This window comes from Pelmatolapia mariae, linkage group LG3_W, assembly GCF_036321145.2.
Source record: "Pelmatolapia mariae isolate MD_Pm_ZW linkage group LG3_W, Pm_UMD_F_2, whole genome shotgun sequence".
NCBI lineage: Eukaryota > Metazoa > Chordata > Actinopteri > Cichliformes > Cichlidae > Pelmatolapia > Pelmatolapia mariae.
In genome coordinates, this window is record NC_086229.1 from 43,380,088 (window position 1) to 43,398,580 (window position 18,493).

Genomic DNA, 18,493 nt, shown 5'->3' on the forward strand with positions numbered 1-18,493 from the left:
AACTTAAGCTTCCCTCTCTGGGTTAAAGCCCATAGCTCATCTTCACTCAGCTGCCACAACCAGCAATTAGGATTTCTTTCTGCAACCTCAGTTTTCCTGGAAGTTTGCTTCAAGTTAAGGAGCCGTGAGCCAGAAAAGCAGGGAGCCGCTACTTCAAGTTAACACAGCATCAGCAGACAGCTGGATGGTCCGGGATTCACAGTGACGCAGTTTACAAACCTGATATTTCCTGCTGAAACTCAAGTTATGCAAACATATAAAACTGAGGATACTGGTTGATTGCAGGCATTTCGTGAAAAAAAAGAGCTCTCCAGTTTTTAAATGGAAGCTAAAAAGCTTTCTGCCTATTCTGTGTGAGATCATCCACCCCTGGAGGCTTTCTTGTCTTCTGACATTATTGCTCTTAAGATGCTTGTCCCGATGCCAAAAGCATGACCGCACACCACCTCCGAGAAGCCGTTGAAGCGGCGCACTGACTCAGTGCGTTTATCCCACTCCTCTGGCTGCACCGTGAGCAGTAAACAATGACACAGGAGGCAGTTTGACATTTAATTCTCTGCAGGTAGGTGGTACATTCTCAAACAGCAGGTTCACACAAACACTGATGGATTTTACAACAATACAGAAAAAGAAATGCCTCGTTTCTTTTACAGGGACAGAAAAAAATGATACATTCACCTGCTGAGGGTGAAGGACGGAGTGCACAAGCTTCTGTTTGTGGTCCAGAAATTAGAACCGGATACAAAAACGACAACAAAAATATATATCTTTGTACAACAAGTTGCTAGTTGTTTGGCACTATTCCCAAACCTATTTTGTTTATCTGTACACTGAGTGTGCGCACAGAGTGTAGGAAAAACCATGTATGTTGGGGATGTTAACATTTGCAATGAATTGGCAAATATCGCCCTCTTGTGGTAAAAAGGGCAACAACACCTGTGAAATCTTGCTGAAGACGGATCTTTGTACTTTCCTGTTGGTTTAACGAATTTTGACACATCATAATAACCTTTAAAGCAGACATGGATGCATTTATACACGGATTTAACGCAAGTCAGAATGTTTGTGTCTGAAAGTGGCATATATGGAAGCTTGTTTGTGACACAGAAAAAAACCCCCAACAAAAACATTTTTGTTAACCATATATCAACATTTTTAAACTTGAAACACTGAAAACGCTATTGTTTTTAGATGATTGAGTTAGTAGGGTTTGTGATGATAACCCAAAATTGTGAGATGGACACCTGGTGCTTTAAAGGAAGAAGTTCCACAAATGAATAAAATGTAACAATTAGCAATATAGCAATTATTGGTAAGCGAGGGTGCGAGGGTTATACTTTATTGACATATGGATGGCATTTTCTTTTATAGTGGCACAAACAAGCTTCCACAGACCAGTTTAAAGGGCTGCTTCTCCTCTCTGCAGCTGATCGAAGAAATAAGAAAAGCAGCTTTTACTGGGCAGCTCAGTGCATCACATTATGTTGGTATTAAGAGGTTGGGAACACATCTCTGTACTGATATGATGTGACATATGGAGGTACAGTAATGTTAAATCTGGTTTACAAAAAATACAGTATACCAAAAGTTGGTGAATTCTGTATAGACTTCATTGCTATTTACAAATGGGGAACTTAAAGTGACTCAATCTGTGAAAAGAACTGCTTACAACTCAAAGGCAACACAACTTGTAGTGATTACAAGTAAACTTTCATTATATAAAAGAAACTTCTGATCAGTCCACCAGCGCTGGCTCCATTTTCAATCTTTTGACTTCCATATTACCAAACTGATGTGACTGTGATGTGCTGCTGATAATAGCAGGAGTCCCTCTGAGCTGCTTTAAAATACAAAAAAGAAAAAGAAAACTTTCTTAGATTTTAGACAGTTTAATATTCAAGGACGCTTTGACAAAGTGGAAAGTGGACCTCATATGTTTTTTTCTGTCATACTGTTGAAGTAGCCAACGTTTCAGACACCAAGGCCAACAAATCAAATGTATAATTAGTATGTAAAAATAATCCCTGAAAAAAAACCCAGCTAATCAGCCTTGGATCGGTATGACATCAGTGAGAGTTGATACTCACCTCAGGCACACCTGCCTTAAAGCTTCACCCACCTGCCTTATGGTTCAGTCATACTAAATAGGAATGGAAACCTCTCACTGGTTGCCATACGATTGCATCTTTTTTTTGCTGTCAATTGCAGGAAGTTGCAGCAACCAAATGGTCACCCAGAGGTTGGGCATGCAACATCCTCAACTTCAAATCAAACCCATTTGATTTCAAGGTTACTGCACAAAAAATTGGAGGCAACCTTCCTGCAAAGAATCCTGGTCTGACTCAGACTGACTGGAGGAGGTTTGCAAATAAGTGCAGTTTTATTTATAAATGCAGATGGATTACCATCTGGTTTCCAGCTGTATGTATTCTGGTTATATTCCTTTATAAAAGCCTGGTTGCGGAGCAACTATGTGATGTTGCAGTTAAATTGCCGTCCTGCAGCAACTACGTCATTATTTGTGGAGGAATTTCTGCTTTAAATCTAAATCTTTGAGGTTCCAGCTGGACACTGAATGTAAGTAGTTAATGTCAATTAGAATTTCTGCTTATATAGACAGCAACAGGTTTGCAATTTTCACAGATTTATTACAATTAGTTGCCATCTTATCACAAATCTCAACCCCAAACTGACAGCAGGCTGACTCCGCCTTTTTGCCGCCTTGATGAGCTAACATTGCTTTGAAGACGGCAACTGACTGGGAGTGATTGCAGACCTGGTCTCCATCTTTAAAGCAACATTTCAAAGGAAACAGATTCCAAGTGCATTGGACACAGACCGGATGAATTCAGTCAATGGCAAATGCTGGAGAAGGGGACTGAAAATACTTGTTTCAGACAGAAGATGATCTGAGGCGGTTGCACGATTTGTAAAGCTACTCAAGCAGAATCTAGAATTAAAATATGGATGTGAAATCAGAGAATAACAGACAGAGTTTACTGTTTTAAACTAAAGAAGACAATCTTTGGCTGACTCCACTCACACTGACACATTTACCATTAAAGCTGAAGCAGGCAGAAATAAAGAACAGTCCTCTCAAAATCAGGGGCTCTTTGTTTTAAGTCCGACCCAACAGAGTTCTTCTTAGAGCATAAAACATAAACCTATTCTGAATTTTGGCTTCATATTAGTTTGAAGCCCACTATCCCAGGTTAAAGTCTTCAGCATAGATCTTAATTTGTAGTCTTAAGAGCTTGAACAGAAGGTGACTGGACCATCGTGAACTGGACGACTGGGAACCTACACAGGCTTCTTAATTTATACTTAGCCTTACATACCGTAAGTGAGCGACACCAATGCCACTATTTCTATTTATTTGTGCTTAGCTTGCCTGTGCTGCTTAAAACACCACTCCTAGCACGATTTGATGGCAATGACCAGGGTTTTTTTGTTGTTGTTTTGGTTTTGCAAACACTCATGTTTGGCCAAAGTCCCGCACTTTACTTTCTAAAACCTGAAAACCCAGAGGGGGAACAAGCGTATGTAAGGTTTTTTTTGTCTCCATTGATGGGAGAAACAAAAGCCACCTGCTGCAGCTTTAAGGGCTGATTTATAGGTGAAAACGTTCTCGAAATGCCTTTTTATGTAAATTTTTTAGGTATTTAACCATTTTCAGGGGCACAGAATCAATGTGAAACATCCTAATTACATATTCAGGTATAATAATCGACATTTTAACCAAATTTACTGCAGATGCAATCACACTGAGCTTTTTGACCTGCAGTGCTCATTGGGGAAACACACTTTGCGGGTGTTTGAGATCATTACTGAATATTAAGAAGCTACATCACATTTGCAAAAGCAGCTTAGTGCAGGTTGCAGGAAAAAACAAACAAACGGAGTATGCCTGGTATGATTTCTGTACACAGACTGTCAGAAGATGCAGTTGTAGAAACAGGGTTTAAAATATGAATCCATCCTGTACATGTTTTTATTAGTGGATCCACCTTCAGGTAATCTCACTGATTTATTCTTCCTTCGTTTTTTTGTGTCTGAGAAGTTTGTGTCCTTCATTTCTTCTAGTTTTCATTCATACCCATGCTGAGTTCAAGAGGGGCCAAAAAACGTGGGAAATTCCAACTTCCAGCTTGGAAAACCCACAGCAGGACGGTTATGAGGTCAAGTGGGAATGTCAGGGAGAGACCTGTATTATTTACACCAGTAAGCATCTCTTTAAGTGAATCTGGAACTTGACCGGTTGTTTCTCTCCTCTCCCTTCATCATACCATCGTCTCTGAGCCCGAACCTTTCCCGGTGAAGAAGTCCCAGAAATTAGTGGTCGGCGACGGCTTGCTCTCCTCCTGCGGCGTCTGCCTCACCCAGATGCTGTTCTCGGTCGAGCCGCTCAGACTCGAGCTCAGAGAGAAGCTCAGCGCGGAGCTCAGACCCGGGCCTCGACGGTCCTGGGCATCCGAGTCCTGAGCGTGGAGCCTGGGGGTGGAGGACGAGGACAAGGACGAGGAAGAGAAGGAGGACTGGGATAGGCTGAGCAGGTTGTGGTGGGAGTGGAACTGACGCATGTGGCGGATGGATTTACCAGGAGGGACCTCACCTGCAGGACCAAGAACAGGACACGGTTTCAGAACTTGAAAGACAAAAACTATTTATTATCCTAAAGTTGTGTAACATGAGTCATAGAGTGCTGTGAAAAGTATTTGCCCCCTTCCTTCCGGATTTCTTACGTTTCAGATTGTCAAGCAAATTTAAGATTGAACAGGTTAAAAACAACTTCTGTGTCAGCATCGCCCGTCGTCACTAGGGGGTGCTGTTGGCACATTTATCGTTCCCACAAACGTCCACAACCTCCAGCAGCCAGCGTGTGGGCTGTGTTACATTACACTGCCTTCAGAGATGCTTTAACACATGGTGGTGAAACTGCAGAGCACTGTTTCAGGGTTTTCTAAAGACTCCTGTCTCAGGCAGGAAATTTACCTAAAAATCAACAACTGCTTGAAAAGACAAGTAAGCAGATGCTAAACTAACCAAGGATCACTGCTGAAAACCTCAAAACCTTGCTTTGTGGTATCGTTCCTGCTCCTGTCATTAATCTAAATGTTTTAAATGTTGATTTTTTTTTGAAAGAAACAACTTTAAATGAGAAATTCCTTCAGGTCTTCAGAGCCTCACATTCACAAAATCTCAAGCAGACCATAGTACCGTATCTGGTGTCCTGCCGCTTCCTGTTCTGGTTCAGTTTGAGGACGTTCAGGAAGACCTCGCTGGTCAGGCTGCCATCACCGCCGCTCCCATCTGGGGGGAAAAGCGGTGACGGGGGCTCCAGTGGGGACAGGCTGCCGCTGGAGGCTCCCACTGAGTCCAGAGACGCCCCCGTGTCCCTGCGACCGGTGGACTCGCTGCCGCTCTCCACCGTCAGGTGACTGCCGCTGTGACAGAGCAGAAACACGCACGTTAAACTGAAGCTTTCTTAGTGCAGATCTGATGACGGCTGATCCACTGACTGTCACGGTTACCTGAGTTTCCTACGCAGCAGGTAGTCGATGATGTCCGGGTCGGTCTGGATCAGACTCATCAGGACCTCCTGCTGCAGCTCTGCAGAGACCTGCAGGAACACACATCAGATTCAAGCATCACTGAAAATAATTAGCATCTCCAGGACGGATGGAACATCACAGCTGTCTGGTGAGGGGGAGTCACACTGGGGGAAACGGGCAGAGTCAGTCGATCCTGGACAAACTTGGAAGATAATAAAGGTGTCCAGGGTCGCCAGGGCATGAATATTTAGTCTGACACTTTGAAACCATGAGCACTAAGTATAAGCTCTGATTTCAGAATCAGAGTTTCTCAGATTAACATAGTGTTAATGAGAGAGCCTCCTCTGCCCTGAGGGGCAGCCAATCAGAAGAAAGTGAACTTAGAGAAAGGGGAGGCCAGGTATAAGATAAATAAGGATTATTGTGAACTTTGCAAAGCTGCTCTAGTAGAGTCCAAGAATAAACACACTGAGTTGGAAATGAGCGTAACATAATAAAAGATTTCTGAATCACTTCCACAAATGACTGAAAGAGCACTGTGTGTTTCTAGTACCGTGAAGAGTCTCCTGTGGTTCTGTATGAGCATCAGAGTGACGCTGATGATCGCCGTGCTGTCCTCGATGCCCATCGCCTGCGGGCTCACGTCTCCCCCGCGCTCCTTCTGAAGCAGGTTCGGCCCGAAGATCACGGCCAGGTTAGCAGCCGTCATCTTGTTTCCGGGGATCTGGAGAGCAGAGGAAGAGGAGGCGGTGATGGAGGTCAAAGTGCAGTGATGGAATATGCTGTGGTAAATTAAGTTTGCAAAACGTGATCCTGTTGGATTTCTTTTTACATTACTGAGAACCAACAAGCAGCTGCAGCATAAATGTCAGGACAGCAATGAAGCAACACCAGAATATTCATGCAATGTATTTTTCTCCAGTATTTCACGAGAGGAAAACGGACAAATTGGACAGTTTTACTGACTATAAATGCTTTTTCTACGTTTCATCTTGCTTGTCGACAGCTCCCAAAAGCATCTGGTAGAGGTGCAACTTACTGAGGGACTTGCCTTAAAAACTCTGTGTTCACAAAGGCCAGTTAGTCAGAAATGTTTGCGTTTGTAATCTGGTTAAGTATCAGCCCAGACCCTAACCCTCAGGACGACCACTAAGACAACATTAATAACATCTGCCATCCAAAAAGAAGCCGAGGAATTATTCAGGCAGAGTTCTGACTCTCTCGCCACCAATTTTATATCCTGGACAGCCAACAAAATCATTAACATGATTTTTTAAAATAATATTATGGAGAAAATGTGGTACTGTGACAGCCAGAAACAACACAGCTAGCCTTCAAATTTAGCAATTTGAACAGAGTAGCCTGTGTTTGTGAGGAACTGTGAAACTGTGGAAGATTAGACTCTGAGACCCTGCCCACATCTAAATGATACCTTTAGGCAGTGGAAAATACTACGACTACTACTACTACTCATAATAATAAGGTAATACTTTATAATAATGCCACACTGGTAAGCATTAGTAAAGTATTAGCAAGTGCTTAATTCACTGTACATGATTAGACTTTAAGATGTCATTTATAAATACAGATATGTGTATCCATCTGTTACTGTTACACCATGTACAGCTATGACTGTTACTTCATCATTGCCAGTAATACACATAATCATAATCACGATAAAATATCTGAATTTATAAATGGCATATATGGGAGGAGTAATGCTATGTAAATGATGAAGTAAGCACTTGCTAATATCTTAATAATGTTTAATAGTGTGGCAATATCATAAAGTGCTACCAATAATAATAACAGCATTTATGTGCATAATATTTATGAAACACACAAGAAATTTCAGTAGTTTAAAAATTAAAATCAGTGTGCCTCCAAAGAATAAATCACAAGCATAAAATCTGAATGTCAAGAGAAACATGGCGGTAAAATAAGAAGGTTAATGACACAGTCTAATATACAATGAGCTCCTCCACAACCAAGAACCCCCAACGACCACCTTCTGTCTTTGAATGTGGGAACAGTTACTGCACTGTGGGGCCAACTTTTTTTGTTTCTTTGCCTCTGTTACGAGTGTTTTTTACTGGAAATGGATGGAATTCGATTAGGAAATGATATTATATTTATGTGCTTGAAGGACTGACACTGCCCTTTAAAGGGTTAGGGTGAATGCTTTAATTTTGTGTTTGTGTGGCTTCGACCTCCATGCCACTACTACGAGAGCTTCCAAAGGCTGAGGAGGACTTTATCAGTCATTGGTCCCACCTCCTCGTCGTTGGTTCCTATGCTGTCCTGTGCGAAGCTCTGCACGGTGTGTAACAAGGTGAGGAGGCGCAGCAGTGTGTCGCAGTTACAGGGAGGCAGCAGGTAGAGGAGGTGCTGGAGGTACTGCAGCTGGTCTGCTCCTCTCAGAACTGCAGGAGGCCCAGAGAGGAGGAAGAGGAGGAGGAAGTTAGTTACCCATCACATCACTAATTATACTGAAACAAAAACTGAAACTCAATCATTAAAGCCGGTGTGTGTTTTTGTGTGTGTCTGTATGTGTGTATTGGGGGGAGGGTGGGGGGGTGTGTGTGTGTGTGTGTGTGTGCATGCGTACAATTGGCATGCAGGAAGGCGGGGTAGAGCTCTCTGGGCAGCAGAGGATCCGGCATGTCCCTCAGAAACTCTTTGAGCAGTGCTGCCACATCGTGGACGCTGTGCTCCTCATCCAGCTGGACGTCAACGCCCACGTCAAAGTCCTCCCGTAGCTGAGGAGCGCGCACGCAAACAAACACACATATTAGTGTTTAAAAACAACAACAACAGTGCCTTCAAACTCATGTTCGGGTCATGACGGGGCCACGGTTCCCTGATGGACACATTTCTCAAAAACAGGATCTCACACGTCATCAGCTTTTCGCTCAAAGATTATTTTTATATTCGTGCATCCAGCTTAGACCGACAGGAAACACACGACGGTGAATCAGGGGACATGCAGACCTACACCACTCCTCTACTGCTGGCAATAATCCATGTTTTTTTTTTCAGGGAAAATGTGAATGAACGAGTTTCTGTATATTTTTTCCAGCTTTTTTCCTCAGTTATCAGCACACCAGGAGGTGTTGGACCCCAAATAAACAACAACAACAACAAAAACTCAGAATATTAATGGTATATTATTAGTGGAAAATAAAAATAATTTAAATTAATTTATTATTTTAATTAAATTACTTGGAATAATTATCCTAACCTGTCTCACTCTCTTCTTGGAGCTGCCGACTCGGAAGATACCCACAGTCTGAAGACCTGGAATACAAAATGTTACCACACACCATCTTTTAAAAATTTACATATGGATGGACTCAAATAAACGACACTGAAAGGCTGAAAATTTGGGGGGACTTAAAGCCTCACCATAGGTCTCGATGTGACTGCAGCACCTCTCCAGCACCCGAGGCACCTGTCTATAGATGGGGTTGAGGCTGAGCTTGGTTTGGGTCCTCCCCTCCGACGAGCTGCCACCCGGAGACTTGATCAACTCCAGTTCAGCCGGGTGGGAAAGCTGCAGCGCTTCCAGCAGGCGAGACTGACTCTCTACAAGGTCAGAGATCGAGTCCACTGATAGACCACCCTGTGGAGCAAAAAATGTTTATATATGCCTATAATATGTTCATAATTTACATAAAAGTACAATATTTATTCTCTTTTTAGCTCAGTTTTTGGTCTCCACCAGTCCCTAAAGATGATAACTTCCTTTATAGCGCTTAAATATCTCATCATGTTCTCCAGCTGGTTGTGAAGTTTGACTGAGTGCTGTTTGGTGATAAGCTATGTAGCTCTTTGTGGGTTAGCTAGGGCTTTTTCCATTAAAACTACCGTGTGCTGCAATTGAAAGTGGTGTGAGTGAGTGCTGTTAGGTCACTAAAAATTAGGGGAAATTTTTACAATCAGTGGTATTTCTTTGTCGATTTGTCACTATTAGCTATGACTTTCATCTCACATAGTCATTTGTACCACTGTTAACAGAACAAGGTCCAGATATGTAGGAAAATCCATAATTAATTACTAAACTCCAGTTTTACAAAGTAGCGTGTGAGGTCAAATGCTCCAGCACAGAAAACAACGAGGAAAGGCAGGCATTAGTGTGAGAAAAGCAAGAGACGCTGAAAGCTGAGGCAAATATGTATGAGGTGATAATAGGATGGAAAAAAGCTCATAACAGATGACAGCGCAGGCTCGAGAGAGGAAAATGAGATGGGAGAAAGACAAAGGGACGCTGACGACAGAAAATGGAAAGCACATTTGAAGATGGATGGCAGGAGAAGAGGCCAGCAGAGGAGAAGAGTCAGCTCATATCGCTTGTCTTGATGTTACCATGCAGTAAATGTCAGAGGAGCCGAATACCACAGAAATATAAATCACATGTCTATGGCCTGCAAATAGTTTCTGGAGGAACATCAAGAAATTCCCCACAGCTAAGTCCAGCAACATACTGCAGAAATGAGAAGATATTTCCTCCATCTGAACATGACTCATTTGTGTTTTCTACAATAAATGTGCAGTTTGGCCTTATTTATGCAAAAATCAGTGAAAAGCCACCTTTACTTGCAAACTTGCACTAGTATATGCCATCATTTCCATGCTTTTTATTCATTATTTATGTAATCAACTGTGCAATTCAATCTGATATGCAGTGTTTCAACTTCCACTCCTAATTTTCTTCATTTCGGGGGTCTCAGCCAGTGTTTCCCAAATGGTGTGCGCTCTGGGGCAAATCCAGGTGTTCTATGGGATTTTGGGTGACCTACACATTAGCATCATAACTTCATAAAAAAGTAATGCGTTACCTTTATATTCACTATGTTCATACACATCGAATACTCTGACTGACAGGTGGATAGCAAAATTTGTGACAGGTGGAAACTGACAAGCCACAGCTGATAATGAGGGGAGACAACCACATATCCTGAGCAGGTGGGCAGGGGCCACATGAGAAATTGGAGCTGTTGTGGAGGGCCTTTATAAGTTAATTGGTGTGGCTCTCCACAACAGTCCCCCTGTCCTCCTAACTATCAGTCCTTGGAAATATTAATTGCCCAGCCCTGCTTATTGCTCCAGCCCTCAACAACAGTCCCAGTTATTCATGTGGCCCCTTGGGAATATTAAGTGCCCACCCTTTCACATTGGTGTAGCCCTTCACAACAGTCCCAGCTTCTCATCCTTTGATAAAACAAATTATCCAGTCCTACTTATTGGTGCGGCCCTTCACAACAGGCCCAGTTTTTCCTACTTTCTGCAAATCATCATCCAGATGACTTCATGCATTTAGAAACTCCTAAATATTACTTAAGCTGACCTTTGTTGATCTAAAACAACTGTATTCAGCAAATAATTTGCTTCTTTCTAATCTTAACCTTCATCAGAAACACATTTTGAATATTAGAGAAAGTCTGCAAATGACCTGCTATGCCATGTCATTCTGTTTGAAATCCAGGATAGTTTGCCACTTCATGTGCAGCTCGGTGTTTTGCACAGTTGTAATACCTATGTGAGAGAGACCATCCCTGTCTATCATCCATCATAACACTGTCTAATGCTGCCATCGCTGCCCCTGTACAAAATCAAATAATATTTCAAGGTGTCCTTACAGCAGGTTCTCTTGCACTATAATTCTCCTGTCAGACACAACATAGTGACAACACCAGTGAGCTCCTGCTGCTTTATTATTCATGATAATATATTCATGATTCAAGATCTCCACATGTTTATTTCCTTTAAACAAAGACCTGCAATGTTATAGACATTTCCATTCCACCAGTAATCTTATTGGAAAATCAATATCCTTAACAAAAAAAGCATTCTTAGTATTTATGGTATAGCATAAAGTGGCACATTTATGCAAGATTATAAGGCTCAGAGTTGCTTGTTACTTGTTTTTTGCCTGTAAAATGCACTTGTTAAATCTATCTGAATTCACAGATGTATGCAGCTGTTCTATATGCCCACAGTTGCTCCACAAGCTGTATCAAAAGCCACTCAAAAACAGGCAATAAGAAGGAAATCAGCAGCTTGCTTCACTGCAGAGAGATTTCCATACCAAGGCCTTTCCTGGTGACAAACACTGTGTTAGTAGATTTAGTGCCTGCTCCCACTGATCACTAATATATCTGACCTGAAGATGCAGCCTGTGATGACTGGAGGCAGATTTTCACAGAAATTATTCAAAAAGTTTTATACAGAAATGATTTTTTTATGTTACAATACAATCCATTCCCAGATTAGCAATAAATAACCATTTATCATCTATAAAGAGTAATAATATAAGAACAATTTAACACAAAAAAAATGCATGTTTCATAACGAGTAATGAAGATAATCATCAGAATCACATTAAAGTCTCATTTCTATCAAATGTTACAACTGAGGCAGGGCTGTGTGTGCTGTTTACCTCAATGACTGACTCTTATCGCCTGCACTCGATAGCTGGTTCAGGTTCGATTACAGTTATATGGCTGTAATGATACTCATTACAAGCTTTACATAACCACTGGTTCCAGATCAGCATGAAAAGAAATTACAGAGTGTAATGGCCTCTAGCAGAGACGGGTTCACACACACACAAACACACAGAAATGTAGGTGCACACACCACTTTTACTACAAATGTACTGCTGTGGAAATATTAAAAAAAAGAAGAAGCTAGAAATGCACTCAGAGATTAGTGTGGAGGCCTTGAGTACAGCACGTACATGTAATCCTCACGGTGAATGAGACTAAATCTGGCAGAAAGAAACACATGTCCTGCAAGATTTCACTTCACTGGTATCAGAACTGAAATCTCTCAGACTATTGAAGGTCTGAGAAAAGTGAAGACTTTTTTTAAACTCTTCTTCTTGCACTTGAAACAAGAGAAATTCAACTGCTTTACCATGGTATATACTTCCCATATTTATTTATTTTAAAAAACAGTTAACTGATCTCCAACATACACCAGACATTTCAGTAAATGCCCCAAACTGACTCTGATGTCCCTGTATGAAGGAGGCTGTGGTGGATAGTTGGGTCAGAGAAGTTTTTGAAACACATCCAAGTTGTTTTTGTTGGTAAACCTATCCCAGCCATTACCACACTGTTATATTTCAGTCATTATAAAAGTTTAGTAGTTGCATATCTTTTGCTGCCACACTGTTTTTGTGCGTGTGTTGTCACTCAAAGAAATCTTACCCTTCTCTGTCCTCGTCCGGTGTTATCCAGAAACGTGGGTGACAGCGGTTTGTTCTGAGGGTCAGAAATTGGCGCCGGTGCCACAGAGTTAGCAGACGGCGAGCCCGGACCTCCTCCTGTGATGGACGAGGAGCTGACCAGAGGTTTGCTCCCATTGAAGAACTGTCGCTTCTCCGCCCTGAATCGCAGGACGCTTGCCTCCAGGTCGAGGCAGTCGCGCCTGCTCTCCTTCAGAGCATCCTGCCGCCGCTTGTAGGCCCGGTCGTTGGCGATGACCTGGGAGAGCGGGATACCAAAGGCCTTGGGAGCCGATTCTGAGGAAAGAGGAGAAAATTTTATTTTCTTGCCAGCAATGATGGACACATAAAAACAACATAGAAAACAAGGATGAAGTAGAAAGAAGAAAACAAACATATTACCCAGAATATCCAAATAGACGATATGGATGAAAAATAGGGAAATAATGTCAGTACTATTTATTTTATGCCTTATTTAAGTGTTAAATATTATTATATCACTCTTCCTCACTTGAACTCATTCTTTTTGTGCTAAATAAAGCTAAAACAAATTATAAACTGTCTTGAAACGTGATTAAAATGTATAAGAACGGCATCTGTCTGATTTACTGTTTGTTCTCCTGTACAAACAGAACTGCAGAGAAATACATCTGAATGCGCTAACGTTGTAACTCATATTTGGAGCAGAACTGGAGCCTCGAGCGAGTCGTAATTTATTTATAGAACACATTCTTGTCTGCTGATAGTATCTGAGATCCAAACAGGAAGATGATGTGACTTTCATCATTAGGGCGAGAAATAATGGAGAAAGTGGAACAACAGAAGCCTGTGATGCACTGCTTTCTGCAACATTTGCACCAGTGTTGTGCGATGCTGTGAAACAACAAATGAACACAAAAATGGATCTAAAATATGGGATGTTTTTAGATGTTGAAACAAAAGCAAAACTCATTTGTTAGGGGATAATAAATATCCCTAACCAACTGGCCGTTTTGGAAAGCTGAGCTGCATCTGAGGTCCTAGATTGCAAAGATAGGGTCGATATAAACATTCAGGTATCTTAAAGTTTTCACAGAACTCTGTGCGCTTCTGTGAAAACCAAATACACCCTTGGTGTTACAGCACCCCTATAAAAGCATTTACCGTGTGTTAACACGATACTTTGGTTAACACAACCTTCCCAGGAGTGTACGTTCCAGCAAACTCGCCCTGAGGTCGGAAGGTGCTCAAACAAACCCTCCAAAAATCCAAAAGCTACATCTCAAACTCTACAGGCCTCTGTTAGCATGTTAAATATTTAAGTTTATGGCAGTACACTTAGAAAAAGACTGAACAAGTGCAACTTGTTTGGTTTCCAGGAGAAAACTTCTTGTCTCTAAAAATGTCTTTAAAGATTAGGTTTAAAACTTTCCTTTTGATAAAGCACATAGTTGGGACTGGATCAGGTGATCAGGCTCAGGGTGTTGGGGGCTTCCCATGATGCACTGAGTATTTCTTCTTCACTCACTATGTGTTTACACAGCACTCTGCCACAGGCTGCGGGCACCTTGTAATCGTTTATTCAACCATGAACTTCTCAGCATACCAAAGTATTCTAGAGCCAAATATGAGCCCATCTGTCTGGCAGCTAAAGCTTGGCTGAAACTGAATCACACAACAGTACAATGATCCCAGGCACAACAGCCAATCTATAACAGAATGGCTGAAAAAGTAAAGAAAGACCTTAAATGCATGCATGCAAACTTCAATGAACTGAAGCAGCGCTGTAAAGAAGAAAAGAAAATCCTCCACAACGACGTGAGAGACTCACAAACTGAAACAGAAATGATTCCTTCAAGTTATTGCTGTTAAAGGCGGCTCTACAAGCTGCTGAATCGCTGGGGTGTACTTTTCACAGGAGTGTATGTGTTACTTTAAAAGTTTGAGATGGGCCTGTCTAATGTATGGGAGAGCAAATATGTTTGCCAGTGCTGCAGTCATAGTAGCCAACGAATCACAAGGCAAGCTGATAATATACAGCAGAGAGATGGATGTACATCCCAGGTCTGAAAAGTAAAGCCAGTTTACCTGCAGAAAGACTTCTGGTTACCTAGAAGTCAACGGGAAAATAAAAATACTGAAAGGAGGATTACCCATCCCATTGGCTGATGAGTTGAACTAACTCGCTAACTGTCAAGTGGTCAGCCAAAAACATCAACTCGAGAATTTAATGGGATTTCGCAAACCTCGGTGATGTCATTGTGGCAATGTCCATCTATTATACTGTTAATGACGCTGACAAAGCTCTGATTAGCAAATAGCATGAACCAAGTCCCATGTTAGTGACTGATATTCATTCACACACAACAGGGTAAACAATCACTGTAGTGATCAACTTCATTTTGATGTCAAATGAAACAACCTCACTCTCTCAGTATATTTCCATAACATGATGTAATGGGCTACTCCTCAGCACAAACAACACACGTAAATCGAAGCAACACTCATTACAATGGTCTGTGAATACACAACCAATGCAGATGTGCTTGTGTGCAGTCCTCCAAAAGACAAGACTTGTAGCCCCAGATCTAGTACTGCATATGTGTAGGTACAATACTAGTTGATTGAAAAATTAGACAAAAGTTGCTGCAGAAACATGAAAGAGAAGGACAGCATAGATGGCCTGAACTGAAATAATCAAACATTTTCTGTCTTCTCCATTGCACAGGATAGGCTAAAGCCCCAACATCAGCACAAACACCAAGAAGACCCGTTTCCGTCTTATTACACTACACAGGAGTGACATGTAGAGCAGGGGTGTCCTTGATCCAACACAGCTGATTTAAATGGCTAAATTAACTCACCAACATGTCTTGAAGTTCTCCAGGTAATAAACTAATCATTTGATTCAGGTGTACTGACCCAGGGTGAGATCTAAAACCTGCAGGACACCGGCCCTCGAGGCCTGGAGTTCCCCACCCCTGATGCAGACAACCGTCTACAAAGCTACAAACAATGTTGACTCCTTTAGGGTGTGTGGTTAATGTCCTTGGTCAAATGGATGTGATTGTGTGTGCCATGCCTTTAGTGCTCGATGCAGATCTTTATTAAAATGCACAGTTGTCATTAATAAAACACTGAGGGAGCTCGGGAGTGTGAGAACCTGGAGGAGCAGAGATTACAGGGATGCACTGCTTACAGCAGTGCAGAGATAATGACTGATAAATCTAATAAAGGCAACTAAAGGGTCTGTTTATAGGCGATGATGAAATGAACTTGTTAGCCTGTGAACGCCGTAATCGCACAGCTCCTCGCACAACGGATAAGAGGTTTAAGTAGACAAGCGGTGTAAGAATAGACAGAATGTTGGGAGCAGGATAATCCTGTTAGAGCAGCCGCAGCCACACAGCAGACATCACACTCAGACTGATACGGGCTTACTGCAGACACGCTCATGCAGGTAAACACAGTACGAGTGAGGTCATTGTCGTCAGTTTCATCCTCGACACATCAACTCAAAATGTAAATGTCTCACTATGCTACATCAGTCCACTCCCGAGGTTAAGCATAGACTGCTTATCTGACACCCACCTTAGTGAAGGCCCAGTTAGACATTCGTCTATTCAGTCTGGTCACTCTGATCAGGATCAAAGAGTGATAAAGCCAAAATGTAGTTGTTATTTCATGATAAAAAGATGCATCGCCTAAAAAGAATCTGGATATTTTGTGCAAGAGAGGAAAAAAAAACACCAAAAGGTACACAAACTGCTTGTTGGCTCTCTGTCAGTAGTGCCCACGAGTATACCAGATGTAGCCACCCAAAAATGTGTAACTGCTCCAGGGTGTCCTGGATCTACCCTAGGACCTCCTCGTGATAGAACATGCCAGGAACACCTCGGCACTCTGAAGGCCTCCTAATCAGAAGCCTGAACCACCTCAGCTGACTCCTTTCAGTGTGGAGGAGCAGCGGTCCTCTGAATGACTGAGCTGACATGTGTTTCACACACATGAAACAGGAAGCAGATTATTTAGGTTCTATCTACCTAACACACTCACATTCAAGAATCGTGAACACGCACACGATTGTTTGAATGGAAACACATGGATGCACACGTGCACAGTCTCACCCGGAGAGTCCCGAGCAGGTCAGAGAGGCAAATCAGACTGGCAGGATGCCCTGTGAGGGCTTAAGGATGCAGGATGGACTCAGCCTGAAATAACTCTCAGGTTCTGTGGGGAGTTTATTCTGCAGAGCTGCATTGCTCAGATCAACAGAGGAACTATTTACATTACTTTAACTGAAACCAAAAGACAAAATTGGGAGTGAGCGAAACTTCTCCATTTAATTTGTACTCACATTTTGCCATACTCAGCTCTAAATAAAATAAAATAAATAAATAAATACATAAATAAATAAAACACCTATTTTTAAGGATTTGTAGTGAGCAGCCCTTTGAGAAGTGCCTTGCTGACCAGCTGCCAGCTACCATTAGCTTGTGGCCACATGTGCAAGCTAGAGCAGCGCTAACAGCTAATTAGCGCAACAGATTGTGAAGTATTACACAGTTGTTTACACAGCAGGTCACCATTCACTTAAACTCTAACCTGGTTTTGGTTGCTAAACAGATATCAACCCATTCCAGCTAAAAAACATGATCAAATTAGGCTGAAAAATCTTATCGGCTGTTTCTTGGCAACACTAGATGCTAGCTGTTTGCTATGTGAAGGATTCACTCTGCAGTTTGTACAGCCTCTTCTCCTCCAGGCACTAAACAAAAATGAGATCTTTACTCTTTAAAACTGGGTAAGTACGGTACAATTTAAAATAGTTTATTGTTGGTAAAGAACATGAAAAATCCAAATTATTCACTCATTCAAAGACTTTTCCTAGATCAGTCATACAAATATTTTTTTAGTCAAACTAGATAAGAGTCTAAAATAGTCGATAGGATCGACTAGGATCGATACTGAAATATCGATTCCTCCGATACCAGTCATTTATGTTCTAGACTCAATTCTCACATTAAAATAGCGACATTTTAGTAATTTAGGGTAAATTTGTAGTTTATCACTAACAGGAACACAGTGGAAAGAAACTATAGCATTCAGATTGTCTACATTGGAAGGAACTACTTCCTCTTCTGCCTTTCAGAACAGAAAAATTGTGTATGTTTCTGTTCTGTGTCCTGTGTACTGTTTGTTTGTATATGTGTCTTTCTGGCTGCTGTTACAACCAAATTTCCCCTTGTGGGACAATTAAAGGATTATTCTATTCTATTCTATTCTATTCTATTCATAGTCATAGTCATGTGCGAAATACGGCTGTATAAATGTGTCGCAGCCCCTTGGCGTGCGCACTCACAACAATGGCTGAGCGCAACTGGAGTCATGTGCGGAGGTATTTTACATCCACAAACAGCCGAGACGTGGTTTGCGATACATGTGGCAAGAAAGTGAGGTGTTGTGGCAACACCACTGACCTTGTCAAACACCTTAGAGTAAATCATATCACAGAATATGACGAACTTATGTTGAGGCGAACTGAAGAGGAAGAGAGGACAGGGACACGTGCTGCTAGGGCGAGACAGACGTCTCTCATGGAGTCCTTTAATGCTGCAGGCAGGCAAGGTGTTCAAATAGCGCACAATTTCAGTTTTTTTTTTATTTCTATATGATGAATTCTGCATTATTAAGTGATAAGAACAAGTCCTGTAATCATTATGACGCTATA

General features: G+C 41.8%; 1 protein-coding gene across 3 annotated transcripts in view; it reads right to left on the reverse strand.

Annotated features, from left to right (window-relative positions):
* Positions 1-535: 535 nt before the first annotated feature.
* The window catches only part of arhgap36 (Rho GTPase activating protein 36), a 75,085-nt gene continuing 57,127 nt past the window's right edge, over positions 536-18,493 (reverse strand). For all 3 annotated transcript variants that reach the window (XM_063469450.1, XM_063469452.1, XM_063469451.1), the window contains exons 4-12: positions 12,767-13,080; positions 8,958-9,174; positions 8,794-8,849; positions 8,161-8,311; positions 7,827-7,975; positions 6,106-6,276; positions 5,532-5,620; positions 5,218-5,444; positions 536-4,612 (exon numbers count right to left, since the gene is read on the reverse strand). In XM_063469450.1, the coding sequence (XP_063325520.1) occupies positions 4,281-4,612; positions 5,218-5,444; positions 5,532-5,620; positions 6,106-6,276; positions 7,827-7,975; positions 8,161-8,311; positions 8,794-8,849; positions 8,958-9,174; positions 12,767-13,080 (1,706 nt within the window). In that variant the 3' untranslated portion in view covers positions 536-4,280. The remainder of the gene's footprint in view (positions 4,613-5,217; positions 5,445-5,531; positions 5,621-6,105; positions 6,277-7,826; positions 7,976-8,160; positions 8,312-8,793; positions 8,850-8,957; positions 9,175-12,766; positions 13,081-18,493) is intronic.